The following is a 26,505-nucleotide window of genomic DNA, read 5'->3' on the forward strand; positions in this document are numbered from 1 at the left end:
TGCTTTGGTCCGACTACCTCCTCCGAAAATATGAAAAGCAAAGAGCCTGCAGTAGAAGAGATGTTTCATAATATGGAAGGTGAACAAGTGCTCATGTCTTTTAAAGTGTGCCCTTTAATACCCTTATCCTATCCCTGATATATATATATATATATATATATATATATATATATATATATATATATATATACTTAGAAACTGTGTGTACAGTGACAAAAAATTAAAAATAGAAAGATATATATATATATATATATATATATATATATATATATATGTCCTTCCGGAAGGCGACGACGAGTGTCGCATAGTTTTCGAGGGATACGCCAATACCGACGCGACACAGAACGGCTGTGACACGGAGGCACCGATCGTTCACAATCAAAGCGACTTAGAAACTGTGTGTACAGTGACAAAAAATTAAAAATAGAAAGATATATATATATATATATATATATATATATATATATATTTCTATTTTTAATTTTTTGTCACTGTACACACAGTTTCTAAGCTTAATATGTGACCTTAACGTAAGATTGTACCTATCAGTGAGTAGATTCCGACAGGACTTTAAATTTTTAAGTTCGCTCAGTAATTAAGTGAAATAGTGAAAATCAAATTTTTGTTACCCCTGCAACTGGAAACGGCTGATCGTACTTCGAGTTTGCCATTTAGTAACATAAATAAGGCTGCCAAGGTAAGCCGCAATTTAATAAAAGAACAATCCACAAAAACATAAGCATCTCACAGTGCAAGCACGAGCTGTTTATTGTATTGGAAGCAAAACACAGTTTTAGTGCGGTGAACAGGCATCTCGAAGATACCAACACAAGCCTGCTGTCCAGAATGAACGCGGAGAGCAACAGGTCGGCCGGCGACGCCGCAGCTTCGCGGCGGGCGCGTCCCTCTGGGGACATTCCGCCGGCGTCGGTTGGCAGCCCTAGCGGGGAGACCGCTGGGTTGTAGGAGGATAGCAGAAGCTGCGCGCTCAGTCTAGTGCGCGCTCTGGATGGGCGAACAAGTGCCGCGTGTAGCCGCCGCAGGCGCCGTTGCGATGACGACGCAGAGACCTCCGGACGGGAGACGCCGTCCGAGGAGGATACCGTTCCTCACCCGATGGCGCATGTGCGCCGATTTCGTTAACCACGGCCTCTCGTACAAGCAGGTCGCGGCCAAGTACAATGTGCACGTGAACACCGCGAAGCGCCACATTGATACTCTCAGCGCGTTCGATACGGAGCAGTGGAAGAATATACGCGTCGATTACTGCAAGATAGAGCTCTTCGACGAGAAGGTGCCGGATCCACCGCAAAATGACGACGCCACGGTGACTGTAGAGGAAACTCAGCGTCTGCCCTGCAGACGCCGCAGAGGGCCGCTTCCGGAAGGCGACGACGAGTGCCGCATAGTTTTCGAGGGATACGCCAATACCGACGCGACACAGAACGGATGTGACACGGAGGCACCGATCGTTCACAATCAAAGCGACGAAACCAATGATAGCCGCCCGGCCGCTGAGAATCCCTCCGCATCGGACTCAGCCGTACCAGAACCTCCGGTTATCCGTCGCCGGGGCCGGGCAACGCGTATCTCGACGGGCCCATCTCTCGTGGCTATCCAGCAGCAGCAGCTACTGGAGCAGCAGCAACAGCGGATACAGCAGCAACAGCAGCAGCAGCAGCAACACCAACAACAACAACATCTACAACAACTACAGCAGCAGCAGCAACAATATCTACAACAACAGCAACAACAACAACAGCAGCAGCAGCAATATCTACAACAACTACAACAGCAGCAGCAACAACATCTTCATTATCATCATCAGCAGCAGCTTCTACAACAACAACAACAACAACAGCAGCAGCAGCAGCAGCAGCAGCAACAACAACAACAACAACAGCAACAACAATTACAACAGCAGCAAGCAAAGGCATTAACATCTGCAAATTTTTCGTACTTTGATTGGGGCAATGCACAGCACTCAGATGGTTCAGGAACCTCTCATAGTGTTGGGCACTACCCGGAAATACAACAAGCAGCCTTTGGTAGTACTGTCGGAGCACAAACTCAGGCGACAAACGCGGCCACAGGAACGCCGAGCAGCTATTCTGCACCAACCTGGCAATTTGCACAAGACGGGAACTACCAGGGACATCTTACATTGACTCACCACTCCAAAATGACCAGCAACTCAAATGTTGACATTTGTAACAGACATGAGGCGAAGCAGCAAAAAACACATCTGTTTGGTGATGTTTTCCAGCAGCCAGTAGCTGTCAAACAAGAACAGAGTCATTTGTACGCTTCTAGAAATCCACACGCATCTTCTGGCAATGGTGTTTCGTATCATACGACCCCATCGGAAGCTGTTCGTGGCTACAGACCGGCGAGTAGAGCAAGCAGCAGTGTGTATGTAGACGCCAGAAATGCTGAATTCTTGGCGGGACTTGCTAATAGTCTAGGCCCTGCTATTCAGATGACTGCTGCAGCTGCTAGATCTATTGCGAGGCCTCCACTTGACAACAAGGATCATCTCCGTGACTGGATGGACACTGGCAGTAGAACAGCACTTTCACAGCATTCCGTGACTAACACTAATGCCTCCAATGGAAATCAGAGCAGTGTGGAAACTGCTATTGCACCATATAGAAAACAGACGGGAATGATCCAGCCGTATGCATTGGCAGAGGGTTATCCGTACCTGCCATCGTACCTCATGTCTCCATTGAGCTGGATGCAGTACGCCTCCACCAACTGCTACACTCCATACGACACACCTTTGGCAAGTGATGAAAGGTCATACAGCTTATTGAATGGCTCGAGTAGCCATTCACAAGTTGACGTCAAGCCGTTCACTTACATTTCGTCCTGGAACGAACAATTCACCAACTCCGGGATGAACAACTTTGGCACTCCATATTCCAACACTGAAAGTGATCAAGGAGGTCGTCGAGGTCCAATCCCAGACACTGAATCGAATGGTACCCTTGTTGACACCACCCCAGAATGGGCAAGGCGTTTGGCAGCAGGTGGAGTTACAGTGACACCTGTTTCTTCTGAAGTGACCTCCAAATCTCCCCAACAGCAGACAAATAATCCTGGCGATGGTACACAGCCTCTCGACTTTAGTCTTCCTCGTGTCACAAATCAGCTACCATCCTTTTTGGATGCGGGAAACAGGGAAGCCCAGCATACTCGTGAGCAAAATCACCAGTGCAGTGAACAATGTGTAAACTCTAGCACTGGCTGCAAGTGGGAAACAGTATGCAGCGATGCTGGCATATCGTCAACTACTGAGGTAGACGATAATAATTCTGGCAGAGAGTGGCTTAATGGCCAAACTGTGCTAAATCATCCCCAATCTCAGTTTAATTATCCATCTAACACGAACAAGGAGAATGCCGGTGCTCAGAAAATGGATGAACATGCTCTCGGCACAGGAAGTGTCAGTGTGACGCATCAGTGTGCAAATGGTACCAATAGTGTTGCTGTCACAATCTCCTTCCCACCTCAGACAGGTTGTAGTACTAAGGAGCAGGATCTGAACAACAACATTCTGATAGCTAACACCCCAAAAGTTTGTGGGCAGGGAGCCTCACATGAAGTGACAGCCTCCGGAAGCTGTGGCGATTTTACAATGACTGAGGCTTCACACTCAGACAAGTTCCTTCAAAATACATCAAGCAATGTAACAAACTGGACCCAAGAGAATAGTTTTGTGGAAGCCTCTGTTAAGAGAATGGAGAAACAACCAGTTGCAGGCAGACATATTCAGTTTGTGCCAGATCCAAAGAGAAGCCTTCTTGGCTTTAGTAGAAGATACTCCCGGTGTCCTTCAAATACTGGTCACTGAGTTAACCGTGTTTTACTTTCTGACTGTAAACATTTTGTATGTTTGTTGGTGATAAAAGTGATGTAATTGTAGTGATGTTGGTGGTGAAAGCAAGTGAATGGCCATAAAATATTTGTGTAATAATAACATAGCCACAAATGTAAATAAATCCTTTCTTGAAATGAAGCTGAATATAGTTTCTATTTCATGGATCCCTCTCCATTATGTGTGCAATGTACTGGTTACTGCAGTGATATTGGTTTTAGTGTTTTCATGACATGAACGGTTATATTATTTATTTGTGCAAGACATTTCTTGTATGAAGGGCGTGTGGAGAATACACACAACTATCAAGAAAGTGTCTGCCCCTCTGTGTTCTGCATTATGGTTCCTATGATGATATAAGAGGATGATGGCAGTTTTATTCATATGTATGTATACTAAAAATGGGGGAAATAAATTTTCTGATTCCACCATTTTCTCATGTGTATGTATATGCATAGTAACTGACAGCATCATTTTGCAGGTCGTAATGGTGACCTACGTCTACATGAAGAGAGAGATGGAGTTGCTGATGAGGTCTTGTGGAGCGGATACCACAATGCCCTCGGTCTTAAGAAGTCTGCCCAGCGTGAACAGTCTGTAAGCACATTTTAAATATAATTCTTAATGTATTGAACTTTTCCTCAAAGTACTTTTTGTGTTTATTGTTATACTCATTTCTCTTCCATTCAAAACGAGCTTTTATTGCCAATTTTTTAAATGCTTCGCTTTTGGAAAAAATGTGGTTCATTTACAAGTTTATTTGATTACTGAGCCTTGTTTTGAAGGAATTAAATTCAATACTGATTAAGACATTTTTATGCAAGATTCACATTGCCAGTGGTAAAAGAATAAGGACCAGTTCTTTTACCTGGAACTGTTGAAATGAGCTAGCTTTCTACTTCTGATGTTTCTACTATCATCCTTTAAAAATCTGTTTCAGATACGGTCTACTTCACTTAAATGAATAAAATAATGACTTTACTTTCATGTTTGTTGGTTGTCTTCTGATTTGGAGAGCAGGCAGCTTAACTATTCTGATAACAATATTATGATTATTTTAGTACCATATTGTGGGAACTCACAAAACAAAATATTCTTCTTCTTTGTAGAGCCCTCTGCTGTTAAGTGATCGCAGCCTTACTCAGGAAACAGGTTCTGTGCATGATGAGACATCATCAAGTGGCAACAAGGAAGACGAAGATGATGATGATGATGACACTGAGGACAAGATTGATCCCCAGCAATACGACCCTGAGAGGCTCAAAGCTTTTAATGTAATTATTCCCCTTCATTACAAATTCTATTAAATAGAACAAGATTTTCATTGCAGTTCTGAGACAGATTTGATTTCTTGTTTTTGATTCAATGACATGGTGTATGACATATTGAGATATAAATAAGAAAAAAAAAATATTCATTTACATTTCAGATGTTTGTACGCCTCTTTGTGGATGAGAACCTGGATCGTATTGTACCAATTTCGAAGCAGCCCAAGGAGAAGATACAGGCGATAATTGACTCCTGCACACGGCAATTTCCCGAATTTGCCGAGAGAGCACGCAAGAGGATCAGGACTTACCTTAAGTCGTGCCGCCGCAATAAGCGCTCTCGGGATGGAAATGGAGCATGGGAAGCTGTAAGGACTGTGAGGATCACTTTCCATGAGTCCCCATTATCTGATAAAATTAATTGTTAACATTTATACATTCTTACTAAAAAATATATTTCACAAGGGGACTCAGTCTCTTTGCATGTTTAATAACCTCTGGATCATTTATAAAGCTTATGAAATTCATTTTCTGTAAGACTGTTTGGAATTCTATTGCACGTTGTATGTACAGTTAATGTGATTGAGATTAGAAACTAGTCATTAAAATGTAATTCCTGAAATATATGTGGTATGTGTATCTAAAATTGCTTAAGAATACTAATGTAGTGTACATGACTTAGATTTAATGTTTCTTACAGACACGACCCACCCCTGCACATCTGACTTCAGTTCAAGCTGAGCAAATTCTGGCACAGGCCTGCGAGAATGAGAGCCACAATGCAAAACGAATGCGACTTGGTCTGGACCCTGTCAGTCAGCCATTGCCTCTTACACCACAACCTGTAAGTGCTTCAGGCTTGAGATTTTATTTGTTTGTTTATTTATTCATGTATTTTTTACCTCAGTACTGACCAACTGGAATAGCACAGCAACTCTAGTTCCCGTACTTTTCTTGTTTTTTTTTTTTTTTTTTTTTCCCCCCTCCATTAATCTTCCATCTTTTCCCCATGTTGCCTTTTTCTTTCTTCTGTTTGTGTTCTATTTTAATTTTTTTTTTTGTTTTTACTGACTTTGTAGCCTTCTAAATTGAGGATTCATAATGTTTCTTTTGCTTTTTAAAATTTTTTTTTGTAAACTTAATGTACGTTTTTGTGTTCTACTTAAGTTTGTGTTCTAGAGCTGATGTTAACTGTATATTAAGGCAGTGTCTGTTATAAATATAAATAAGCATTTACCTCTCAGAGCTTATTTGGAGGCTGACAAAGAATTTTCTGGAATCTTCTCTACTATTGTCAGAAATGAAAAACTCTAAAAAATCACCAAGTTACTTAACAGATGTGACTGCTACAGAGGTAATGGTGTTGTGTGAGAGTGCATCAGACTGTTTGGTTTTGCAAGATTAGCTCATGGTGTGGTGTTGGCACTGAGATAATACATATGTTTTCATGTGTGGCAATATACTAGTTTGTCTGTGGATTTAATCAGCCTTGTATTTCAACATGGTTTCTTTGATAAAGCAAAGTGTTACATACATGATCATATTTAATTATGTCATTAATTCGTATCAGACTTTATATACTTCTCAGTTGGTAATGACTGAGCCCTATAATGAGAAAATGATCAGAAATAATACAACAATGGAAACTGTGGCACGGAAAAAACATGAGAATGAGCAACAAGTCACTTTCATATGAGTAGTGGGTGGCACATAATTCATTTAAAGATCAGATAATGGTAAGGCTTTTGACCTTACAGTCGACTTCCAGTTCTGGAACAAAAGCACTCATCTTCCCTCCAAAAACACCAACAATACACACATGTGCATGTGCGTGTGCACACACAAGCACGCACACACACACGCACACGCACACAAACACAAATATACTTATCTCCATATCCGTTTGAGGGATAGTCTGATTCTGAAGTTTGCCTATAATCCATCATCAGCAGATGATTGATGTTACTGTCATGTTTTTGTACGCTAGTGTACAAATGCATTGATAAGAGTTAACAACTAATAAATACCATTTATCTACTATTGACAAGGGAAACTCCCCATCATGCCTCTCTCAGATTTAGTGGTAAGTTGGTCCCTTGGATAGCCTGCCAAAAACTGAATAAAGATCAAGCATCGAAGACAGGAAGAAGGTGACTGAACTGTGGAAAGACAGAGGCAAAGTAGAAACAGTGAATGGTCCAAACTTAATATCTGCATTATCGAGCAGTTTTAACAACCATCACGTTATGGTTGTGTGGTTATGGTGTTGACTGTAAAGGAGGTGATCAAGCAAAATGTAATGAAGGGACCTCCAGACATGCGTACCTCATATTTGTTCTACACAGGTACCACATGTTATGCCTCTTGCATTTCGTTTTGGAAATTTTGACTCTTAAATTTCTTCGTTGGAACATAGTAACACTTGTTTATTTGTTGTTTTCATTTCTGTGAGAAGTCTATGCAGCATCTCGCCTGCTGTCACTATTCAACACAGAATACAAGTCATATGGTAAGACTATATTACTGTTGCAAGTAAATGTGATGAATAGTGAGAGCAGGCAAGGTGCCACATAGACCTATCACAGAAACGAAAACAACAAATAAATGAGTGTGGACTATGTTCCAGTGAAGGAATTTAAGAGTCAAAACTTCCAAAACAGAACACACATGTGATATCTGTGTAGAACAAATAGGAGGTAGGTACATCTAGAGGTCTTTTCATTACATGTTGCTATTTCAAACTGACATTATGGCACAACACATACACAAATTTGAATACAGCGAACAGACACATAAATCACCGGATGGAAAGTTCGTAATATTTGTGAGTGAGTGTGTGTGTGTGTGTGTGTGGGGGGGGGGGGGGGGGGGGACAGAGGGAGATTTGAACCCAGATCTTCTTTTCCAGAGTCGAACACACAACCACGACATGACAGTCATTACCACTGCTCAGTACTGCACATATTAAGTCTGAACTGTTCACTGTTTCTATTGTGCTTCTTCTTCCTGTTTTCACACTTAATCTGTGTTCAGTTCTTGATGGGCTATCCAATGGGTCAACTTACCACTATATCTGAGGGGGGTGTAATGGGGAGTTTCCCTTGTGAGTAAAGATGAAGAAGCACCAGTATTTCCAAAGTTGTGCACTATATTTTGCATATTGTTTGATGCAGACATTTTAGTTTAAGTGAAAACATTTATTTGTCTCTTTTTTCCACTCCCCCCACCCCACCCCCCCTCCCCCACCCTCCTGACACACACACACACACACACACACACACACACACACACACACACACACACACAAAACTGAGGCCTTCTGAACTTCGTAATTCCTGTGCTTGAAAGTTCTCTGGCATGGAAATAGAATAGTTAAGTGACACTCCATGTGAAATTCAGACTGTGAATCTAATGGTTTGAGGTGCAATCATTGTTTGATTTTTGCATTTATTTATGATACTTAACATGACTTAATCTTTGCCTTACTCAACAAATCTGAAAATGGCAAATGTCAGTGTGATTCAGTACCACGTGAAATATTTTTCAATTTAAATGGCCAAGTGAACTGAAACACTGGGTAGGACAAGGCAATAATAAATCACCATGAGCAGAATCATTCTTTACTGACCGTTGTGGCATTCAAACTGAATTTCAGATTGATGAGTGCTTTATCATTTTGCACTAATTTTTTAAACTGGTAGTAGGTTATACTTTAGATAAACTTGTGGTCAGACCACTTTATAAATAGGGTAATACACCAATACTAATGCTTTAGTGATTTAATAAATATTTTATGTTTATTGCTTAACACTAAGGAAGTTAGCAGTAATGATTTTTTCTTTGAAACTTCACTCATATATATATATCTCTGACTTCTGTTAAGAGGAGAGTCTCAGTCATTTTTAAGGAGGTAGCTAAAGTTACACTATTATTGACAGACCATTATGATCTTAGATATTGTTGCAGGCAGAGGGCAGGCCACTTGCATTGGACTTCCCAGCCACCACATCAGGCAGTGATGTTCGTCCCGCCCATACTCGAGGTTCAAGTGACTTGCCAGATGGAAGCCCCAACATGCCCCCGACATTTGGCCCAGTTACTGTAAGTTCTGGCCTGAAGAGCTCAGTTCCGTCCCCAGTAACAGACTCCACTGCAAAGGTAGCAAGTACTGTTGGAGTTGTGAATGGTGCAACCCCTATCACGCCAACGACGACACCTGCCACTGCCTACCGCCCTAACTTTGGACAGGCTTTCCAACGTGTTGCTACATCTGGCCCTTATTCAGCACCGCTGTTTCCAGCACCACCATTTGGAGCTGCTGGGATGATTAGCAATGGTAAGTACAGTTTGTAGCCAAAATCTTTTTCAAATAAATTCGAAATTCTTATAATTAAACAGTGAAAAGTCCAGGATGTAGTAACATCAGTTGGTTGCTAATCACCACATAAACAGGGTGTTGAGTCACAGACAAGCAGAATGAAAATGACCTCTAAAATATTAAGCTTTTGGAGAAAGGCCTCCTGCTGAAAATAAAACACACACACTCACATTGTGATGTGGTGCTCACACGGACAGAGGTGAAACAATGACAACAGTTAACAAAAGTTTATTTACCAGAGAGAAAAAAAAACACCTGCTTCAACAATAATAACAAAATCACAATTACAGTGTTTCACGGGTATGAAGACTTGACAGTATGACGATTCTGGAGTTTGACAAAGTAACACAATTAGGATCTTCATAGACAAATAAATTTGTGTGGAAAGTGTTCAAGTTCCAGTGAAGCTGTCTTGAATAACGCCAACATAGGAACAAGATCGTATCTCCTAGATACAGTCTGAGTGCACCAGGTGAAACAGTGATGAATGCTGAATACAGCACCGTCAGTCCCAACAATGGAGTTTGATTGTGTCCTAAGATGACAGGGTGTGTAGCATGCGCTTGGGGCTAGGAGTGGCTCTCGAAGCCAGAAGAACTGACGTGCAGCTCTGGCGCCAACCTTTGTAGCAGCAGGTGCGCTATTTTCTGGCCATGTGTGTGGCAGGGGCAAATAGGTCCCTTGGAAGTGACAGCCTGTTCTAGCTCAGGTACTGCTGTGTGATGTCCGTCCATTATTGCGACAGGGTAAGTGTACAGGGACCGTGTAGGCTGCATATGTGCCAGAGGTGCCTGAAGGGTTGCTGATCACTTTTGCAAAGATCTCCGGTGTAGCGCACTGTGCTTTTGTGAATGTGTGTGTGTTTTGTGTTTTGGTAGAAGAACTTTGTCTGAAAGCTTAATATTTTTGGAATCTTTTTATTGTGCCTGTCTGCAACTCATCACCTCCTCTCATATAATTTGTTTTTCAGACAAATAGTCATACACTGTAATGAGTTGCTTGAAGGAATATTATTATTTGTGCCATATAAGTGAGAATTAATATATGTGTACATTTCAGAAGGAATTGTATTCTTACTGTCATTATTTCTACTCTTTATTCTTTTGATTTGCCATATTTTATCATGTTTTTAATGAGAGTATCTGTTATTGTCTAATGCGATATTCTTTCGAGTTGCCGTATGTTATCATTTTTTTTAATGCCAATATCTGTTAATGCCCAATGTGATGTGTATGAATTTATAATTTAATGATTCTGATATTGTAATCAGTACTTCTTAGCCATATGTGCAGAATTTTGTGTATTTGAATTTTATTTCACTTGTGGGTAGAAACGTCAATGACTTAGTAATCTTAGAGTAGTTAGGTGGTAAAATCCTGTAGAGAAGAGAGTGGTAAATTCACTGATCCAGTAGAAGATAATGTTTCATCTAACATCTACATGTATGTCACACTCCATAACCCACCATATTATGCATGGTGTTGGTTTCCTGTACTACTGGCAGTCATTTCCTTTTCTGTTCCACTCGAAGATAAAACGAGGGAAAAATGACTGTCTATATGCCTTCATGTGAGCTGTAATTTCTTTTATCTTACCTTCTTGGTCATTATATGAAATATAAGTTAGTGACAGTAGAATCATTTTGCAGTATACTTCAAATGTTGGCTCTTCAGGGATTCCCATTTGAGTTCATGAAGCATACCCGTAATACTTGGAAGTTGATGAACCTGCTGGTAACAAATCCAACAACATGCCCTTGAATTGCTTTGATGTCTTCCTTTAATCCGACCTGATGAGGATCATAAATACTTGAGCAGGTTTTTGTTTGCAGTTTATTGAAAAGGAGGAAGGTATTGAATAATTTGAACTCCAGAAGAGCCAATCTGTAAATGACTATAATTGATTATTTTAATTTACTATTGCTGTGACAAAATGCCCAACTGTGGTTGCCACTACTTCATGGTTTTGTGCTGAAGATTGAATAAAAAATTTCATGGCAGAACTGATGCTTGAGATGTCCTGGAACTGTTACGTTATTGGTGACTCATTTAATTTTGGGGAAAAAAATCATAGTCACTAAGAGTCATGTCAGGCAAGAACAGATTTGTTGTAGTAACCCCAACCTCACCACTGCAGTGAGTTATGCATTTTGGTGTTGTTGCGGATGACAATGGATAGCAATTTTCATGGATTCAGGAGAGGAGCTAGTGATGTTGCACTATCATCACTACTTTCATGTTCCAGCTTCTTTGAGTGGAATAAAATTGGGTAATATCTCTCATTTTACTGCCATGGTAATTCCAGTCTATAGGTTTTAAGCCAAGTTTGTTAATTGAAACAACATGCCAATGCTATGCATCCTTCACATTTCTTTTCATGTTGTCCTATTCTAGGAACTTATGCAGTCATATCCCTGCAGGTTAAGACTTCAGTAAAGTGTTATGTCATCCATACCTTTCCCATCCTCCAATTCACTGATAACAGCTGATCCACTGCTGGTGATAGAAAGTGTTTACATATTCGTGTTCAGTTCGAAGACTGGTTTGACGCAGCCTTCCATACTAGTCTGTCCTGCACAAGCCTTTACATCTCTGCATAGCTACTGAGATCTGCATCCACCTAAAACTTGTTATTCTAGTCGTGCCTTGGTTTCCCTCTACATGTTACCCTGTTGTTGTAATCATGCCCTGATCACCCTCTACTTTTTTAACCTTTGCCCCCTTTCCTCCAGTACCAAACCGACTATTCTTTGATGCTTCCAGTTTTGTGCAGTCAACTGATCTCTTCTTTTAGTCAAGTTCTTCTTGGCTCCTAAGGGATTTGAAGATCCCATGCCGACCTAGCACCTTGCCTCCAAATGCTTGTATCTTGTCATACTTCTTGCAAATTTTGTATGGCCATCATGTCGCATATTATTTTAATTTCATTTAGGTATGTACTCATGGGTCTCCCCCTTCATCTTTCACCATGTGACTTATCCTAGAATGCTATTTCAGTCTCATCACATGGATTGCCCCTTGAAATCTTCAGATTTTATTGTGGTGATTATTGTTGTCTTTTGTGATAGCATCTGGATTTGTCCCGGAATGAGATTTTCACTCTGCAGTGGAGTGTGCGCTGATATGAAACTTCCTGGCAGATTAAAACTGTGTGCCCGACCGAGACTTGAACTCGGGACCTTTGTCTTTTGCGGGCAAGTGCTCTACCATCTGAGCTACCGAAGCAGGACACACGCCCGGTACTCACAGCTTTACTTCTGCCAGTATCTCGTCTCCTACCTTCCACCGCGAAAGGCAAAGGTCCTGAGTTCGAGTCTCGGTCGGGCACACAGTTTTAATCTGCCAGGAAGTTTCATATCAGCGCACACTCCGCTGCAGAGTGAAAATCTCATTCTGGAAACATCCCCCAGGCTGTGGCTAAGCCATGTCTCCGCAATATCCTTTCTTTTCAGGAGTGCTAGTTCTGCAAGGTTCGCAGGAGAGCTTCTGTAAAGTTTGGAAGGTAGGAGACGAGATACTGGCAGAAGTAAAGCTGTGAGTACTGGGCGTGAGTCGTGCTTCGGTATCTCAGATGGTAGAGCACTTGCCCGCGAAAGGCAAAGGTCCCTAGTTCGAGTCTCGGTCGGGCACACAGTTTTAATCTGCCAGGAAGTTTCATATCTGGATTTGTGTTTTGTCTTTGCTTCCAGCTTTGGGATTCATTATCGTAGCATGGACCAAAGATTTTGGTATAAACTTTGTTTTCAAAAACCTTTTAGCTGGTTTTCTTCCATTTTAGTTAAACTTCATGTCTTCATTTTAATTTTCCTTGTCAGCAGTTAGGCACTAGAAGTTTTCATGTGGAGTAGTTGATGCTGTTAGCATTTTCCAGACTCATTTTCACTTCTACTTGTTCCTATTTTCTTCATCTATGTCTGCACCCAGACATTTGAACTGTTTAATGCTTTCAATTTTATGTATACCAATTATTAGATGTGATTTTTTGACTTATTCATCTCTACTTCTTTGAAGTATCATGTATTTTGTTTCCTGATCATTTACTTTTAGACCATGTTTGGATGCTTTCTCTGTGGGCTTACAAATAACAGTCTAATCTCTGTTGTACTTTCCTATTGAACATTGTATCATCTGCATATGCAAACACCTTAACTTGATACCCATAGAGGACAGAGCATCTCCCTGTCTTAGTCCAGTTGTGTTTTTAAAATTGTCAGATGTTATCTCATTTAGCAAAACCCTGCTTATATTATCGTCCACGAATATTTTACAAAGATTTATAAGTTTAATTCGAAATCCAAATTGCATCATTACATTCCAACGGCTTTTCTTGTCAGTGGAGTCATAAGCTTTAAAAAAATCAGTACACAAGTAATGTATTTTCTGTTTATATTCCCATACTTTTTCAGTTATTGTTCTGATTACAAATATATTGTCAATAGTAGGTCTATTTATGTAAAAGCGATTCAGATAATGCCTGATGATTATATTTTCTTCATATGGTTTCAAGTGGTTTAGCAATAAACAGAGTGTGTTGAATAACTTGTAATTTCTGAGGAATTCCCTGTCTCCTTTTTATGCATTGGGACTATTAATGATTCTTTTCATTCTGTTGGAATAAGTAAATGGATAGATTAAAAAATCTACTCACCAAGCGGCAGCAGAACACGCATATTAAAGCTATTACAGTTTGCTAGTTTTTGGAGCTAGTGGCTCCTTCTGGCAGAAGGGTTGAAGGGGAAGGAAGATGGGTGAAGGAAAAGGACTTGTGAGGTTTAGGAAAAAGGGTAGAGTTTGGAAAAGTTGCCCAGATCTGCGGGTCAGGGGGAGACCTACCAGACAGGAAGAGAAGGAAAGCCTGATTTCTGAGGACTGCAGTAGCAATATACATATAGTGGTTGGAAGTTACTGTACTTACACAAGTAAAATATGCACGTAATGTCGAGTCTGAAGATACAGGATGTTCACTTTAAGTGAAGGTGTCGAAGAACCTCCAAAACTAAGCATCAGATCAAAAAACATTATAATTCTGATTTGTTTTTCTTGGAGTGGGCATCCAATGGTATGACATCACCCCGCCACCCCACCATCTGGGGGGACGGGGGGGGGGGGGGGGGGGGGGGGGGGGGGGGGGGAAGGGACAACTTTGAAATCTTCGGTGGGAACTCCCATTTTTTATTGCAGATTATGACTCTACGACAAAATATACATACATTTCGTCCAAAGAATTTTCATTGTTTTGCCATAGATGATGCTGTAATCGGAGGAATAGAAATGGGTACACATTCATAATTTATGACATGCTACTCAATGGCTTTTGAATATACAATGGCACGTGGGACCCTACCTCCATGCTTCGAGGGTAGGACAGGCCAGTATTTCATAACTTATAATTGGAAACCCCCATTTGCAACATCGTATTAATCTGACATATCAAACAGAGGACTACTCGATGTGCCACCATGGCCCTGTAGTGAACTGTGATGTATCATAACAGGCAGTACTCTGCAACCAGAGCTCACCTATTGTGCAGATGTAGAACAGATAGCAGCTCTAAACATAACCATACTTGGCTGTGTTTATTGCCTGTACACCTACCTATCATTTGGAGAATAGATGTGGAAGTGGACCATGGAAGAAAAAATTGAAATGATCCCGATTTATGGAGAATGTAGCAGAAATGTTTAGGCTGCTATTACCATATATGCTGAGCGTTTTCCAGGAAAAGCTCACTCTCATTTGTTCCTTTACAAGGTTGTGAATGCTTTTATGTCTGATAGCAGCATGTGAACCAGCAAAAGGAAACAAAACAAATATGTTACCGGACAAGTTAGTGAAATATATGTAGTAGCAGCAGTGCACCACAGCCCACAGATAAGTGCCTGGAAATTACACTGTGATTCCGGTATCTCCGTACGTAGTATTGTCACAATACTGTATCGTCATAAGTATCATACACACCACATGTCACTGCATCAAGAACATCATGGTGCCGATTTCCATAACTGGGTAGTATTTTGTGAATGGGCACATCAACAAATGCAAATGGCCCCCATGCTTTCTGCAGAGGTACTATTTTCCAATGAGTCTACATTCACAAACCATGGTAGTGTTAACTGGCATAGAGTGTAGACAGTCCCCACCGGTTACGGCAAGTTGATCATCAACGTCCTTGGTTGGTTAACATTGGTGTGGCATCATAGGGAACAAACTCATTGGTTTGTATTTTATTGATGGCACATTGAATGGACACAAACATTGAATGTTTTTGGAACAGGAACTACCAGTACTACTGCAGGATGTTCGACAATGTATGTGGTTTCAACATGTCGTTTGCCTAGCACATTACGCAACAGAAGCACAGGAAGTATTAGACCATGATTACACTTGTCGGAGGATCAGCAAATGTGGTCCTATTAATTGGCCAGCTAGGTTGCCAGATTTGATGTTTCAGGATTACTTTCTGTAGGGATATTTATAAGATAATGGGTAGTAACAAGAGCCAATAGGCCGTGAAGACATGGTGGACCACAGTGGCACATCGAGTAGTCTGCTGTTTGTTATGTTGGAAGAATACAATGTTGTGAAAGGGGTTGCCAGTTAGAAATCATGAAATACTGGCCTGTCCTACCCTTGCAGCATGGAAGTGGGGGTCCCATGTGCCATTGGATATTCAAGAGCCATTGAGTAGTGTGTTGGAAATTACAATTGTGTACTCATTTCTATTCCTCTGATTACAGTACCATTTGAGGTGTTCCCATTGAAGATTTCAAAGTTTTATCCCATCATCCACTCAGGGGGTGGAGGTGTGGGTTGAGTGTGGTATCACTACATCTCCCCCTCCGAGACAAACGAATTGGAATTATATCTTTTTCTGATCCAGTGTGTAGTTTTCTAGATATTTCAAAGTCTTCAGTTAAATAAACACCCTGTATATCTACACACACACACACACACACACACACATATACACAGGGTAAGGCAGCTAAGTCATAACACCCCTTGTATCTCCCAATCCGTAATATATACAAAGATGCCATTTTGGACAGTGAATTGCAGGAGCAGGGGCTACTTGAATACATCACATGTTTGTGCTGTTTTTTATTAGAGAGTTATGAGGCCATTTTTTTTTTTTTTTTGTTAAATGGAACCCGATGTTAAATTTTAGCGTAATATGATGGGCTTAAAAAGATGGTTTCAAATATGTGTATATCATAATATTTAGGCAAACAGTTTTTGAGACACAGATCCAGGTACTGACTTGGGCAGGTGCTGACAATAAGTATGAGCACGATTAATTTTGGCCGTCGGTCGAACCACTGAGCCCAGACAGCGGAGCCAGGAGTGAACTGGAATGAGGGCCACACCAGTGGGCATTGATGCGGCAGCATGAGCACATGCAGGAGGGTGCATTGCTGGTAACCGTGGAGTATTCCCCTTTGTCGCCAACCTGTAGGAACACAGGAAGCATGTCGAGAAATCGCCCATGGAGGAGTCCGCAACATACTCCTTCATTTGAACCTTGAACTTTCTTTTGAGAGGATCTGCCTCACTGGTAGATTTGGGGTGAAGAAAAGGAGCAGTCACCTGGCAAATGCCTTGACAAGCGCAGAGATTATGGAAGATCTGAGAGAAGGATCATTATCCCTCACAAGCATATAAGGCAGTTTTTCAATAGAAAAACTTTTGGAGATGGCCTGAAACATGCGGCTGACATTGAAGGACAGATGATAGTGTACGGAAGTCTAGAGGAAACATCAACAACCAGTAAGAATTTAGGAAGGATATTGCAAAATGAACATGGATGTGTTCTCACAGAAACTGCGGTGTGGTCCATGGAGAGAGCATTATCTGTGGCATTGCCTGCTGGGTAGAACACTGAGAACAGGCTGCAAAGAACAATTTCACTGTCAATGCTGGGCCAAAACGCATGCTGATGGGCCAATAACTTGGTATATGAATCCCCCCAACCCCCAAAGTTCCTGCTGTAGGCAGTACTTAAAGGATCAAGAGACCTGTCTGTCTACCCAAGCTGAATGAGGTGTGCCGGCCGCGGTGGTCTAGCGGTTCTAGGCGCTCAGTCCGGAACCGCGCAACTGCTACGGTCGCAGGTTCAAATCCTGCCTCGGGTGTGGATGTGCGTGATGTCCTTAGGTTAGTTAGGTTTAAGTAGTTCTAAGTTCTAGGGGACTGATGACCACAGATGTTAAGTCCCATAGTGCTCAGAGCCATTTTTTTTTTGAATGAGGTGAATGACTTGATGCAAAACTGGATTGGCTGCAACACCTGAGTGACTGTAAAGGAGTTCATCCCGATCAAAAGTAGTATCTGGCCACATTGAAAGCCAGAACAGCACATTGTTTCACTCTGCATTATTCTGTTGTTATTCCATTCTCAATCATCGAAAGTGACTTCTCATAACATCATAAATAAAGGAACTAAAGGACAAATCACTGGTTTGAGTTACAGCACTTTACTTAATAATGCCAGAAACATACATACATCTTTATTTATAGGATATGAACATTAACAAAAATACTTCAGACAGATTGGTGTTATAAGCACTATCATTTCTGCTAATAGTTAATGGAATTGGCTAATTAATATCTCCCCCCCCCCCCTCCCCCTGGGGAGAGCATGTAAGTAGACACAACTTCCAGACAAGGATATAGTGCATTGTCTCTTCACACGATATGCCCATAATGTCATCCATAGGCAAATGTCCGCTGGTGCATGTCAGTCATCACACTGCCAGTTCCAGAGCACAGCCTGTTGAGTGTATTCCATACAGACCACCTATACTCGTGACCTGAGGAGAGGCTTTTGGAAGGCGTCAGCCATCCTGCAAGGTGGTTGGATCTGGAACACCAAGAATGAAGAATTACAATTAGAGATTTGGAAGCGAAGCAGTGCTCTATTTGCACACCTTACTGGATCACCTCAACATGTATTGCTGCTTGGGAAGGTGGAAGGCACAGACTTTTGTTTTTGATGGGTTGTCTTGACAATAATGCATAGAATTTGTAGTACATGTTGCTTCTGGAGCTAATACGGTGACATTTTATGCATAAATAATGCTATTTATTCTTTTTGAGCAGGATTGATCATTAATGTAAGTATTATAGAGTATAGGAGCTGGTACACTTACTTGTAACAGGCCATTTTTTGGGTTTCTCTATCTGCTCTGTTGGCCTCGAAATTAAACAGAAAACTATCTGTTCTGCAGAAAGCATCCAGTTATTTAAGAGAGTTTATATTCCTATACAGTGACTAACCATGTTGTAGGCTTATTGCATGTCAGTGAAAGCCACTGCAGTGTTTGTTGTTTTTATAGCTGTCTTCTATATACTGCATGAGGTGCAGTACTTGGGAAGTAAAACTTCTCCCTTGTTAAAAGCCTATTTGTTCTGGCATGAGCAATGGGTCTACCACTCAAATAGTTGATCTAGACTCATTCGTTGTAAGATTTTGTCTAAATGTCCGATCAATGGGATTGGTCTGTCGTTCTTGGGATCACTTGTGTTGTCAGGTTTGAGTATTGCAGTGACTGATTTTTCTCCATAGTTTAGGGATTTCACAGTTGTTGAATAAGTTCAAGAGCCATTGCTACTAGCAGGACCAAATCTTTTGAGTTGCTTGGTGTAGATATCATCAAGACCTACTGCCTTACCATTTTTACATTTGTTGAGCTCTCTGTTCGGATCTTCCAGAACAAAATGATCAGAGGGAATGCTGTTTTCCTGACATATTTCTTTTGTTTGATTCCAGCTTTACTGGTCTCCCACTCTCCTTGAGTTGACTTGCAGTTTGATTTGCAGATAAGTTGCTATATACTGAGCTCTCAGTTTTGTAATTACGGAGATGTGTGTGTAACTGCCAAGCATAGTAGCAGTTCATTCTTATATTCAGATCTTGTGTTAATTTAATCCATTGGTTGCATCTGGATTCAGAATTTGAGGTTGAGGCACACTGCCTGCTTGAGATAGTTTCATCATTGGAAAAATCTTTTTGAAAATGTTCTGATATTTTTTCAATAGAATTGATGTTTCAGAGGTTAAGACCTAGAATGTAACTAGACTGCATTCTCTATGACTGGACATTTTCCAGAAATGCTACACAAACATCTGGATAGGGATTGATTGCTGTAATCCTCACATTGAGCATTGTGGTGAATTTCTGCCACTTTGTCATATTGAAATTGTGTCTTTGCATGAAGCTCATGGTGTGTGGGTGGATTGCTATTACTAACTGACTCGTAATGGATGACGTTGTGTGTGGAGGGATCAGTGTGCAAGCTGATTTTGTACTTTGTTTGCCTAATTGTATCTGTGTTGCCATTTTCCATTATTAAAAGATGAGGAACTTTGTTATCATGGACCAAAGATAGCTGATGTAGTTCTGTGTGCTCTAGTACAGCATTTTAATTTAAATTGTCTTGAGAGTAGCCCCATACAGAGCTATAACTATTGAAATCATCTACAACAGGTTATTTCTGACTCCTCAAATTAGCAGGAGGATTAAATGAAAAAATCTCATTAGGAGGATTGAGACAAAGGAAATGATAAGGTTGCTGTTCTGTGATGGAAGTTGTAAGAATCTGGTGATCTAATTTGGTGAAGATTGCACTACCTTACTGCCCTTGAGGTCTTTTGGTCACTAGTTTCATTACTGCAACCAAAGTATGTGGTTGGTGAATATCTCTGTGTGTTTCTTGGGCACGTTATAAATTACATTAGTGTCTACTATAAAGGTCATGTAATAGTTCCTCTTTACAACAATATGCTATTCGTCACATAGAGGAGATGTTGAGTCACAGAGAGGCACAATGAAAAAGAATGCTACAAACATTCAGCTACTGGAATGAGTCTTTCATTATATATAGAAAATACACATACATTCACACAAGCAGAACTCACACATAGATGATCATTGGCGTTTTTGGTCACTAAGGTCTGACTGCAATTGTGTCTAAGGTGAACAGAAATCTGTCCTTAATAGTTTCTGAGGAAACTAATGAAACCAGGTGAGAACAGAACAAATGCAAGTGATAGTAAATTAAACATTGTGATCTAATGTTTTGCTTAAGTATGTACATTTCCTCACTAAAGATCTTCAAAAACTTCACCATTAACTGCAATGCATTTTTCAGCTCTTGTAGACAGCTGCTGATCTGAGCTCATTTGTACAGTCTTTTACTTGAGCACATGCATGTCAAATACAAGCAAGAAGTTCTATGTTACATTGAATGTTGTTTCCATCTAAATGCTGTAACTGGAGAAGGATTGTCCCAGCTGGAGTACTAGTCAGTTGCATTGGAGATGTATCAGAACCCTACTGCTATAAGTATGGGGGAAAACATGGTTTCAAAAAAATGATTTACATTCAGTAAAGACAACACTATGTAGCCTAATGTCGCTTTGGTTATATTTTCATTGTTAGCATTTAAGTGGAGTTAACACTTTTTTGTTATGTTGCAGGACCTACAGATCTAAGCATGAAGACAAAACCACTGCTCAGCCACAAACTGAGCACCGCCGAAATAGTAGCAGTAAGGCAGTTGATTACTGGGTACAGGGAATCTGCTGCATTTCTTCTCCGGTCTGCAGATGAGTTAGAACAGCTCTTGCAGCAACAGTGATTGACCTGAGAATGGACATGGTGATCTGCACAGAGAGACTGAAGCAAAATGAATGCAGGGATCTCAGATTTCTCCACTGTGTACAAAGTGTGAAGACATTGTGTCAAGGGATGTTTGGTTCATTGTGCATTTAAACATCTTATTTCATGATCTGGTGTCCTTGTGTGTGTGCTGATAGTACTTCTTTGACTTTGATGTATTTCATGTGAACACTTTGCTTAAACTGATGTGTGATACAGAACAAGTTTTCTGGGATATTCCAGCTGCGTGAAGAAGAAGCAAATTGCTTCAACAACTTATTCATGATGAGTGTAATAATGGAAAGCACCTAATATTATTAAACTGTGCTAAACATTTTTCAAGATGAAAAAAAAAGACTTTAAACTCTGTAAAGATATTTGATGGACCAATTACATGCTCTCACTCATGTAATAGCTAATGCAGCACTTTTGTACTTATTTATAACAATTTTTTCCTGACTCTGCATTGTCACATGCCTTTGTTATCATTATCAATATCAGAGTCACTATTTATATCAGTCATTTACTATGAAATGTATATTTTTGGTGTTGACTACATTTTGTTCCTAACAGATACATTTGTAGACAAGTGTTGGTCATGTTTTTGGTTTCTTCAACAGGAACATGACTCACAGACAGAACTTACCAATAATTTGTGATTATAAAGAGTTTACCAGTTTTTTGAAATTGTAAGTTATAGGCCTCTGACTCTGCAAAAACGAAAAAAAAAAGAAACATCCTCTTGTACAAATATGGTTGATGTGTTTTTCATGAGATAGAAGCTGTCTTTAATTCATTGATTAGGAAATGTCTGAGGACAATACACAGAGTAAGCGTATTGGACATGTTTGTCTTTCATGAAACCAGAAACATATTTGCTAGTTTATAACATTTGTTGCATGCATGCAAATACAAAACGCACTTTGAGGAAGATGTAATGGTTGTGTGACTCGTTGTCAGTTTCCTCATATTCTTTCTGTGTTTCTTGTGACATGTGTTTTATATTTGTGCAATCATAATGTTAATTCGAACCTCTGTATGTGGATATTCCTAATTCCATCCATAGCATTAGCTGATGCACACTACTTAATGCAACTTCTCTAAAAAGAGAAAATTTATTTGGCAAAAAAATTTTAAAATATTCTCAGCAGCACTGTGCAATCGATGTTTCAAATGTTTTGTCTGTAAGTCAAAAATGCGTTTTTCATATATTCATATTTGTAGTATTTGTCCATATATGTAAATAAAATTTGTACTTAAATATATATAGCAGCTTCAAAGATTTAATACTTTATACCCACCACACAGTCTTGTTTCAAATTTAAGTAGATGGATGCATCTTTTCATTTGTGACAAACTCTCGGTGTTGTGTTTTTGATATTAATCTGTGTTGATGTTCGTGGCAGCTACAATAAGGAATTCAACTGTTTTGTGGAAGTGTTTCCAGACTGTTCTTCCATGTTGGAATTTACTGTATAAGAGAATTTACAGAATGATGAACTGCATAAAAGAATTTACAAAATGATGAACTGGCTAGTGAATAAGTCCTTGCTTAGATGCTTTACTTTTGTTATTGGGAGTACTTATTGTTTTTACATTTAAAAACTGGAAACTTTGCACAACAAAATGTTATTTAAATTTTATAAATGCTCAGATATATGCACATAAATATGTGAACCTTGGTGGTTTTCCCGATAACATGTAATTGCCAAATATTATTTCAAAATGTAAGTCTTACACTGCCTTTCCTTCTTGATAAAATATTGCTGATGTGGCAGCACTGGTTTTTAGCCATTGTTTCTTAATACATTTTTTTCTTTGAGCATCATCATATTTCTTGTAGATGAGTTTCAGTACCCAACTATTCGTTGTACAGCAACATTACTGCAAACATATTCTTAATTTTGTTTTGAGACCTTCGTATCCCTTACATTTTATGTTGAATTTCATAAATTACTTGGGCATGGAATTTGAATGTAGCTTCCATATTCATTAAGCAAACATTGGAGACATTGGTTCAAAGCAAAACACAACTCAGCAATTCATAATTATAGTGCCATTTTAAAATATATGATGAATAAATTAAAAAATAATGCAAGGCATTTATTTAATAAATATGGTAAATAAAAAAGAAAACTTGCGTAATTGTGAGTAACTGTATTTATTTTGAGTTGTAATTTTATTTCAAATTTTGCACAGTTTGTTAAGTAAACTGGCAAAGCCATTACACTGTATGCGTGTACCAAATTTTTTAATGACAAACACTTTATTCTTTTTATATTCATGAAAGGTATCTGTGTTATAAACAGATGAAATGCACACAAAACGCAAATGACTGTACTAAAATAGCTTGTGAATGTGTTAGGTTCCCTGTGCTGCCCTCTCTGTATTAATTAAGTACAGTATATTGTGTTTTTAGAGGATTTACCATTTTGGATGTGCTCATACTAACATTCACAGTACATCTTTTCCATTAAATATGGTTATTTGTCATTATGTAAAAGATGTTATTGTATTGTGTTGTATTTCCTGTGGTTAGTTTTGGTGGTGTAGTTCCAGATATAATTGGAACATTACATCTGAATTTTAATCATGGAACATTCTTCTGGAATGATTGCAATATGGGCAGTGTTACCAGGTTTCTGGCCATCTGTAGGGGTCAGTCTAACTACTGGAGGCCTAATTTTAATGCCTATATGGCTTTACAGAAAACTTGGTTTCAGGATCTGTGCAATCATGAAGTATGACATGTAGTTTTCAGAGTGCATCTATATGGCAAACATTATTGCAAATTTTGAATCCCATTTTCCAACACACACACCATTTATAGCACATTTTCAAATTATCTTACTGTGCACTGTAATCGGTTTTCTACATGGGCTGTATATGTGTGGTTACAGAAGTGTTCTAGGCTATGTTTTTGGCCAAAATGAATAAAAAATACTAAGTTTCTATAGCATACCTGTTACTGACAGATTGAAATTAAAAGGGGTAGTGCTTGTAACTTGTATTACTTCCTGCTTTATTGTTATTGAATTGTTTCAGTATGTTTCGGGGTAAAACAGATTGACTCATGATAGCTACAGAATTGTGTCACATGTAGCATATTAGTATAACTTGAGGGGGGGGGGGATGATGGTTCAGATCATTTAATTTTAAGGGAATAACTCCTTCAACATAGAAATTTATTTCCCTCTTATTGTAATATACCTCATATAATTTTGGTTTGATAGGTAGACGTATTAAGCAAAGATGTTACGTGTGCATATTTGTCTTCCAGCATGTTCTTATAAATGAAAAGATACTGTCAACAAAGTTCCTAAGTCTTTCTGATTTTTGTGGTACTATCCTGCTTCATCTTATCCAGTACATCAGTTAAGTACATTACCAGGCGTGATTTATGACTGTTTCATTAACAAGTTTGAAAAAAAAAAAAAAGGAAGCCATTAAAGTTGATGATAGGCACCTCCCTGTCAAGTTATGGAAAGACACATTTCTCAGTCGATAATTGGTACGTCGTTTTTTCCATTTATGGTACAAGGGTTGTTTATGTCATGTAAAGGTTATACGTTCTATAGTAACAAGCCAATTAACAAAATTTTTATCTTAGCCCATCAAACACTAGGCTCTTTTAGTCTGTAATGGAATAAAGCCAATTTTCCAGAAGTAGTGTTCAATATAAGTTTATAACAGTGGAGTCCAACATTCTGTCAGCAGAAAAGTTGTTATACAGCTGTCATGTTAACTGCTTCTTATTTAACAGTAGAATGTTAATGAAATGGAGACTTGGTGTACACAACCTTGGAAGATATATCAGTGGTATTTTCAAAAATCTGATTATGTCAGACATCAGTGTCTTTGAACTTTTAATTGAAAATGAAAACTGCATGTCTGTATGAACACTAAATGCAGTGGTCAACCATCCAAGTCCTCTTAATTTATCTGTAAAACAGCAGTAAAGTTTCACCTTGACACTGTCACTGTTCTAACCTTCACACATCTTTTGATGACATCGACAGCATGCTGGTGGGAGAGAAACTACAGTCCAAGAATTGCTTCCAGACTAGTTCTGAGAAATTGTGGAGTGTGTCAGAATGGAATAGGAGTGATGCAGATTTATATTTTGCTAAGTGTACTTTTTCTGTAGAGTTCTTGCTCTGCAAATAACTAGTTCTGCAATGCTAACCACCACATTTTTTCTAACTAAAGTTGCTTTTGGCACACAGTGAGAAAGAAATCAAGCTGTAATCTTGTTTCTGGTTGACAGAGTGGTTCCCATAACCTATTTCTCACTTGCATACACACATTTAATTCCTGACTCTACAGTTAACTGATCTCTGTGTAATTGTTTACATCTTTCGCTAAAGTACCAGAATTGCATCTCACTGTATTAACACTCACTAACTACAACAGTTAGGTCTGTACACAGTTTGGTCGAAGAAGGAGCACGATTTCTAGTACATTATTCAATATGTGTAATATATCTCAGAGAAGAGTATTGGACTTAAATGTACAGGTTCCAACAATCATGGCCATGTACAAAATTTTATCCTCTCTGTGCTGAATGGCCCCGAGCTGTAAATTTCTGATGATAAATTATAATTAGTTATCTATGCTTGTTAGAGCTGGAAATGAAAGTGAAGTGGAATACATGTTAAATATATAAACGCTTGTATATTCCAGATTGTATTTTTAATCAGTTTTAGTCTTTCTATTAGCAAAAATTACACGTGTAATTTTTTAGCAATTTGAAATATACCAAAGAAGGCTGTAAATATTTGAATTATTGATTAGTGAATTTTGTAATTGTAATTGGACCACTGCATCATTCTTTATGTCTTGCAAGGAATCTTATTGTTTATATATTTTTAACATATTTTACAAAATGATTAAATGATATATGTGTACTTCAGATTTGTGTAAATATTCAATAAAAATCTTTAATTAGCACTAAAATATTTAATGAAAAAGAAATGAAAGTGCATTTTAATTAGCCCAAAGAACAATTATCATTAATGTTCCCTGCAGCTAAACTGATACGTAATCTAAAATTGGCTTAAGAAGAAAGAAATTATAAGTTAAGATGCCCTTAAATTATTCGGTATGAATGGCAAAGTGTTCTCACCATTCTGGTGGCTTGATTTCATTCATGCTTACAAAGAAAGTTTACACTATAGCCTGAACACCATTTTATGTATTACAAAGTTCCTTTTCCATTAATTGGCATATAACCTCCCAACTTCTTAGTACTTGAATTAACTTACCTTCTTTTATTACTCTTGAGACGGTTATATTACAAATACATATTTAGTAATTACCTTTCAA

General features: G+C 39.2%; 1 protein-coding gene across 4 annotated transcripts in view; it reads left to right on the top strand.

Moving 5' to 3' along the window:
- Nucleotides 1-23,332, top strand: part of LOC126416268 (nucleolar protein 4-like) — a 436,257-nt gene extending 412,925 nt beyond the window's left edge. The window contains exons 1-7 of one of the 4 annotated variants that reach the window (XM_050083905.1): nucleotides 4,122-4,266; nucleotides 4,362-4,477; nucleotides 4,990-5,154; nucleotides 5,310-5,525; nucleotides 5,849-5,992; nucleotides 9,103-9,484; nucleotides 21,000-23,332. In XM_050083905.1, the coding sequence (XP_049939862.1) occupies nucleotides 4,245-4,266; nucleotides 4,362-4,477; nucleotides 4,990-5,154; nucleotides 5,310-5,525; nucleotides 5,849-5,992; nucleotides 9,103-9,484; nucleotides 21,000-21,160 (1,206 nt within the window). In that variant the 5' untranslated portion in view covers nucleotides 4,122-4,244 and the 3' untranslated portion in view covers nucleotides 21,161-23,332. Of the gene's footprint in view, nucleotides 1-4,121; nucleotides 4,267-4,361; nucleotides 4,478-4,989; nucleotides 5,155-5,309; nucleotides 5,526-5,848; nucleotides 5,993-9,102; nucleotides 9,485-20,999 lie in introns of those variants that run through there. The other 3 variants (XM_050083904.1, XM_050083902.1, XM_050083903.1) reach the window with 3 other exon arrangements.
- The last annotated feature ends 3,173 nt before the right edge of the window (nucleotides 23,333-26,505 follow it).

The sequence above is a fragment of the Schistocerca serialis genome, chromosome 8, assembly GCF_023864345.2.
Source record: "Schistocerca serialis cubense isolate TAMUIC-IGC-003099 chromosome 8, iqSchSeri2.2, whole genome shotgun sequence".
Taxonomy (NCBI): Eukaryota; Metazoa; Arthropoda; class Insecta; order Orthoptera; family Acrididae; genus Schistocerca; species Schistocerca serialis.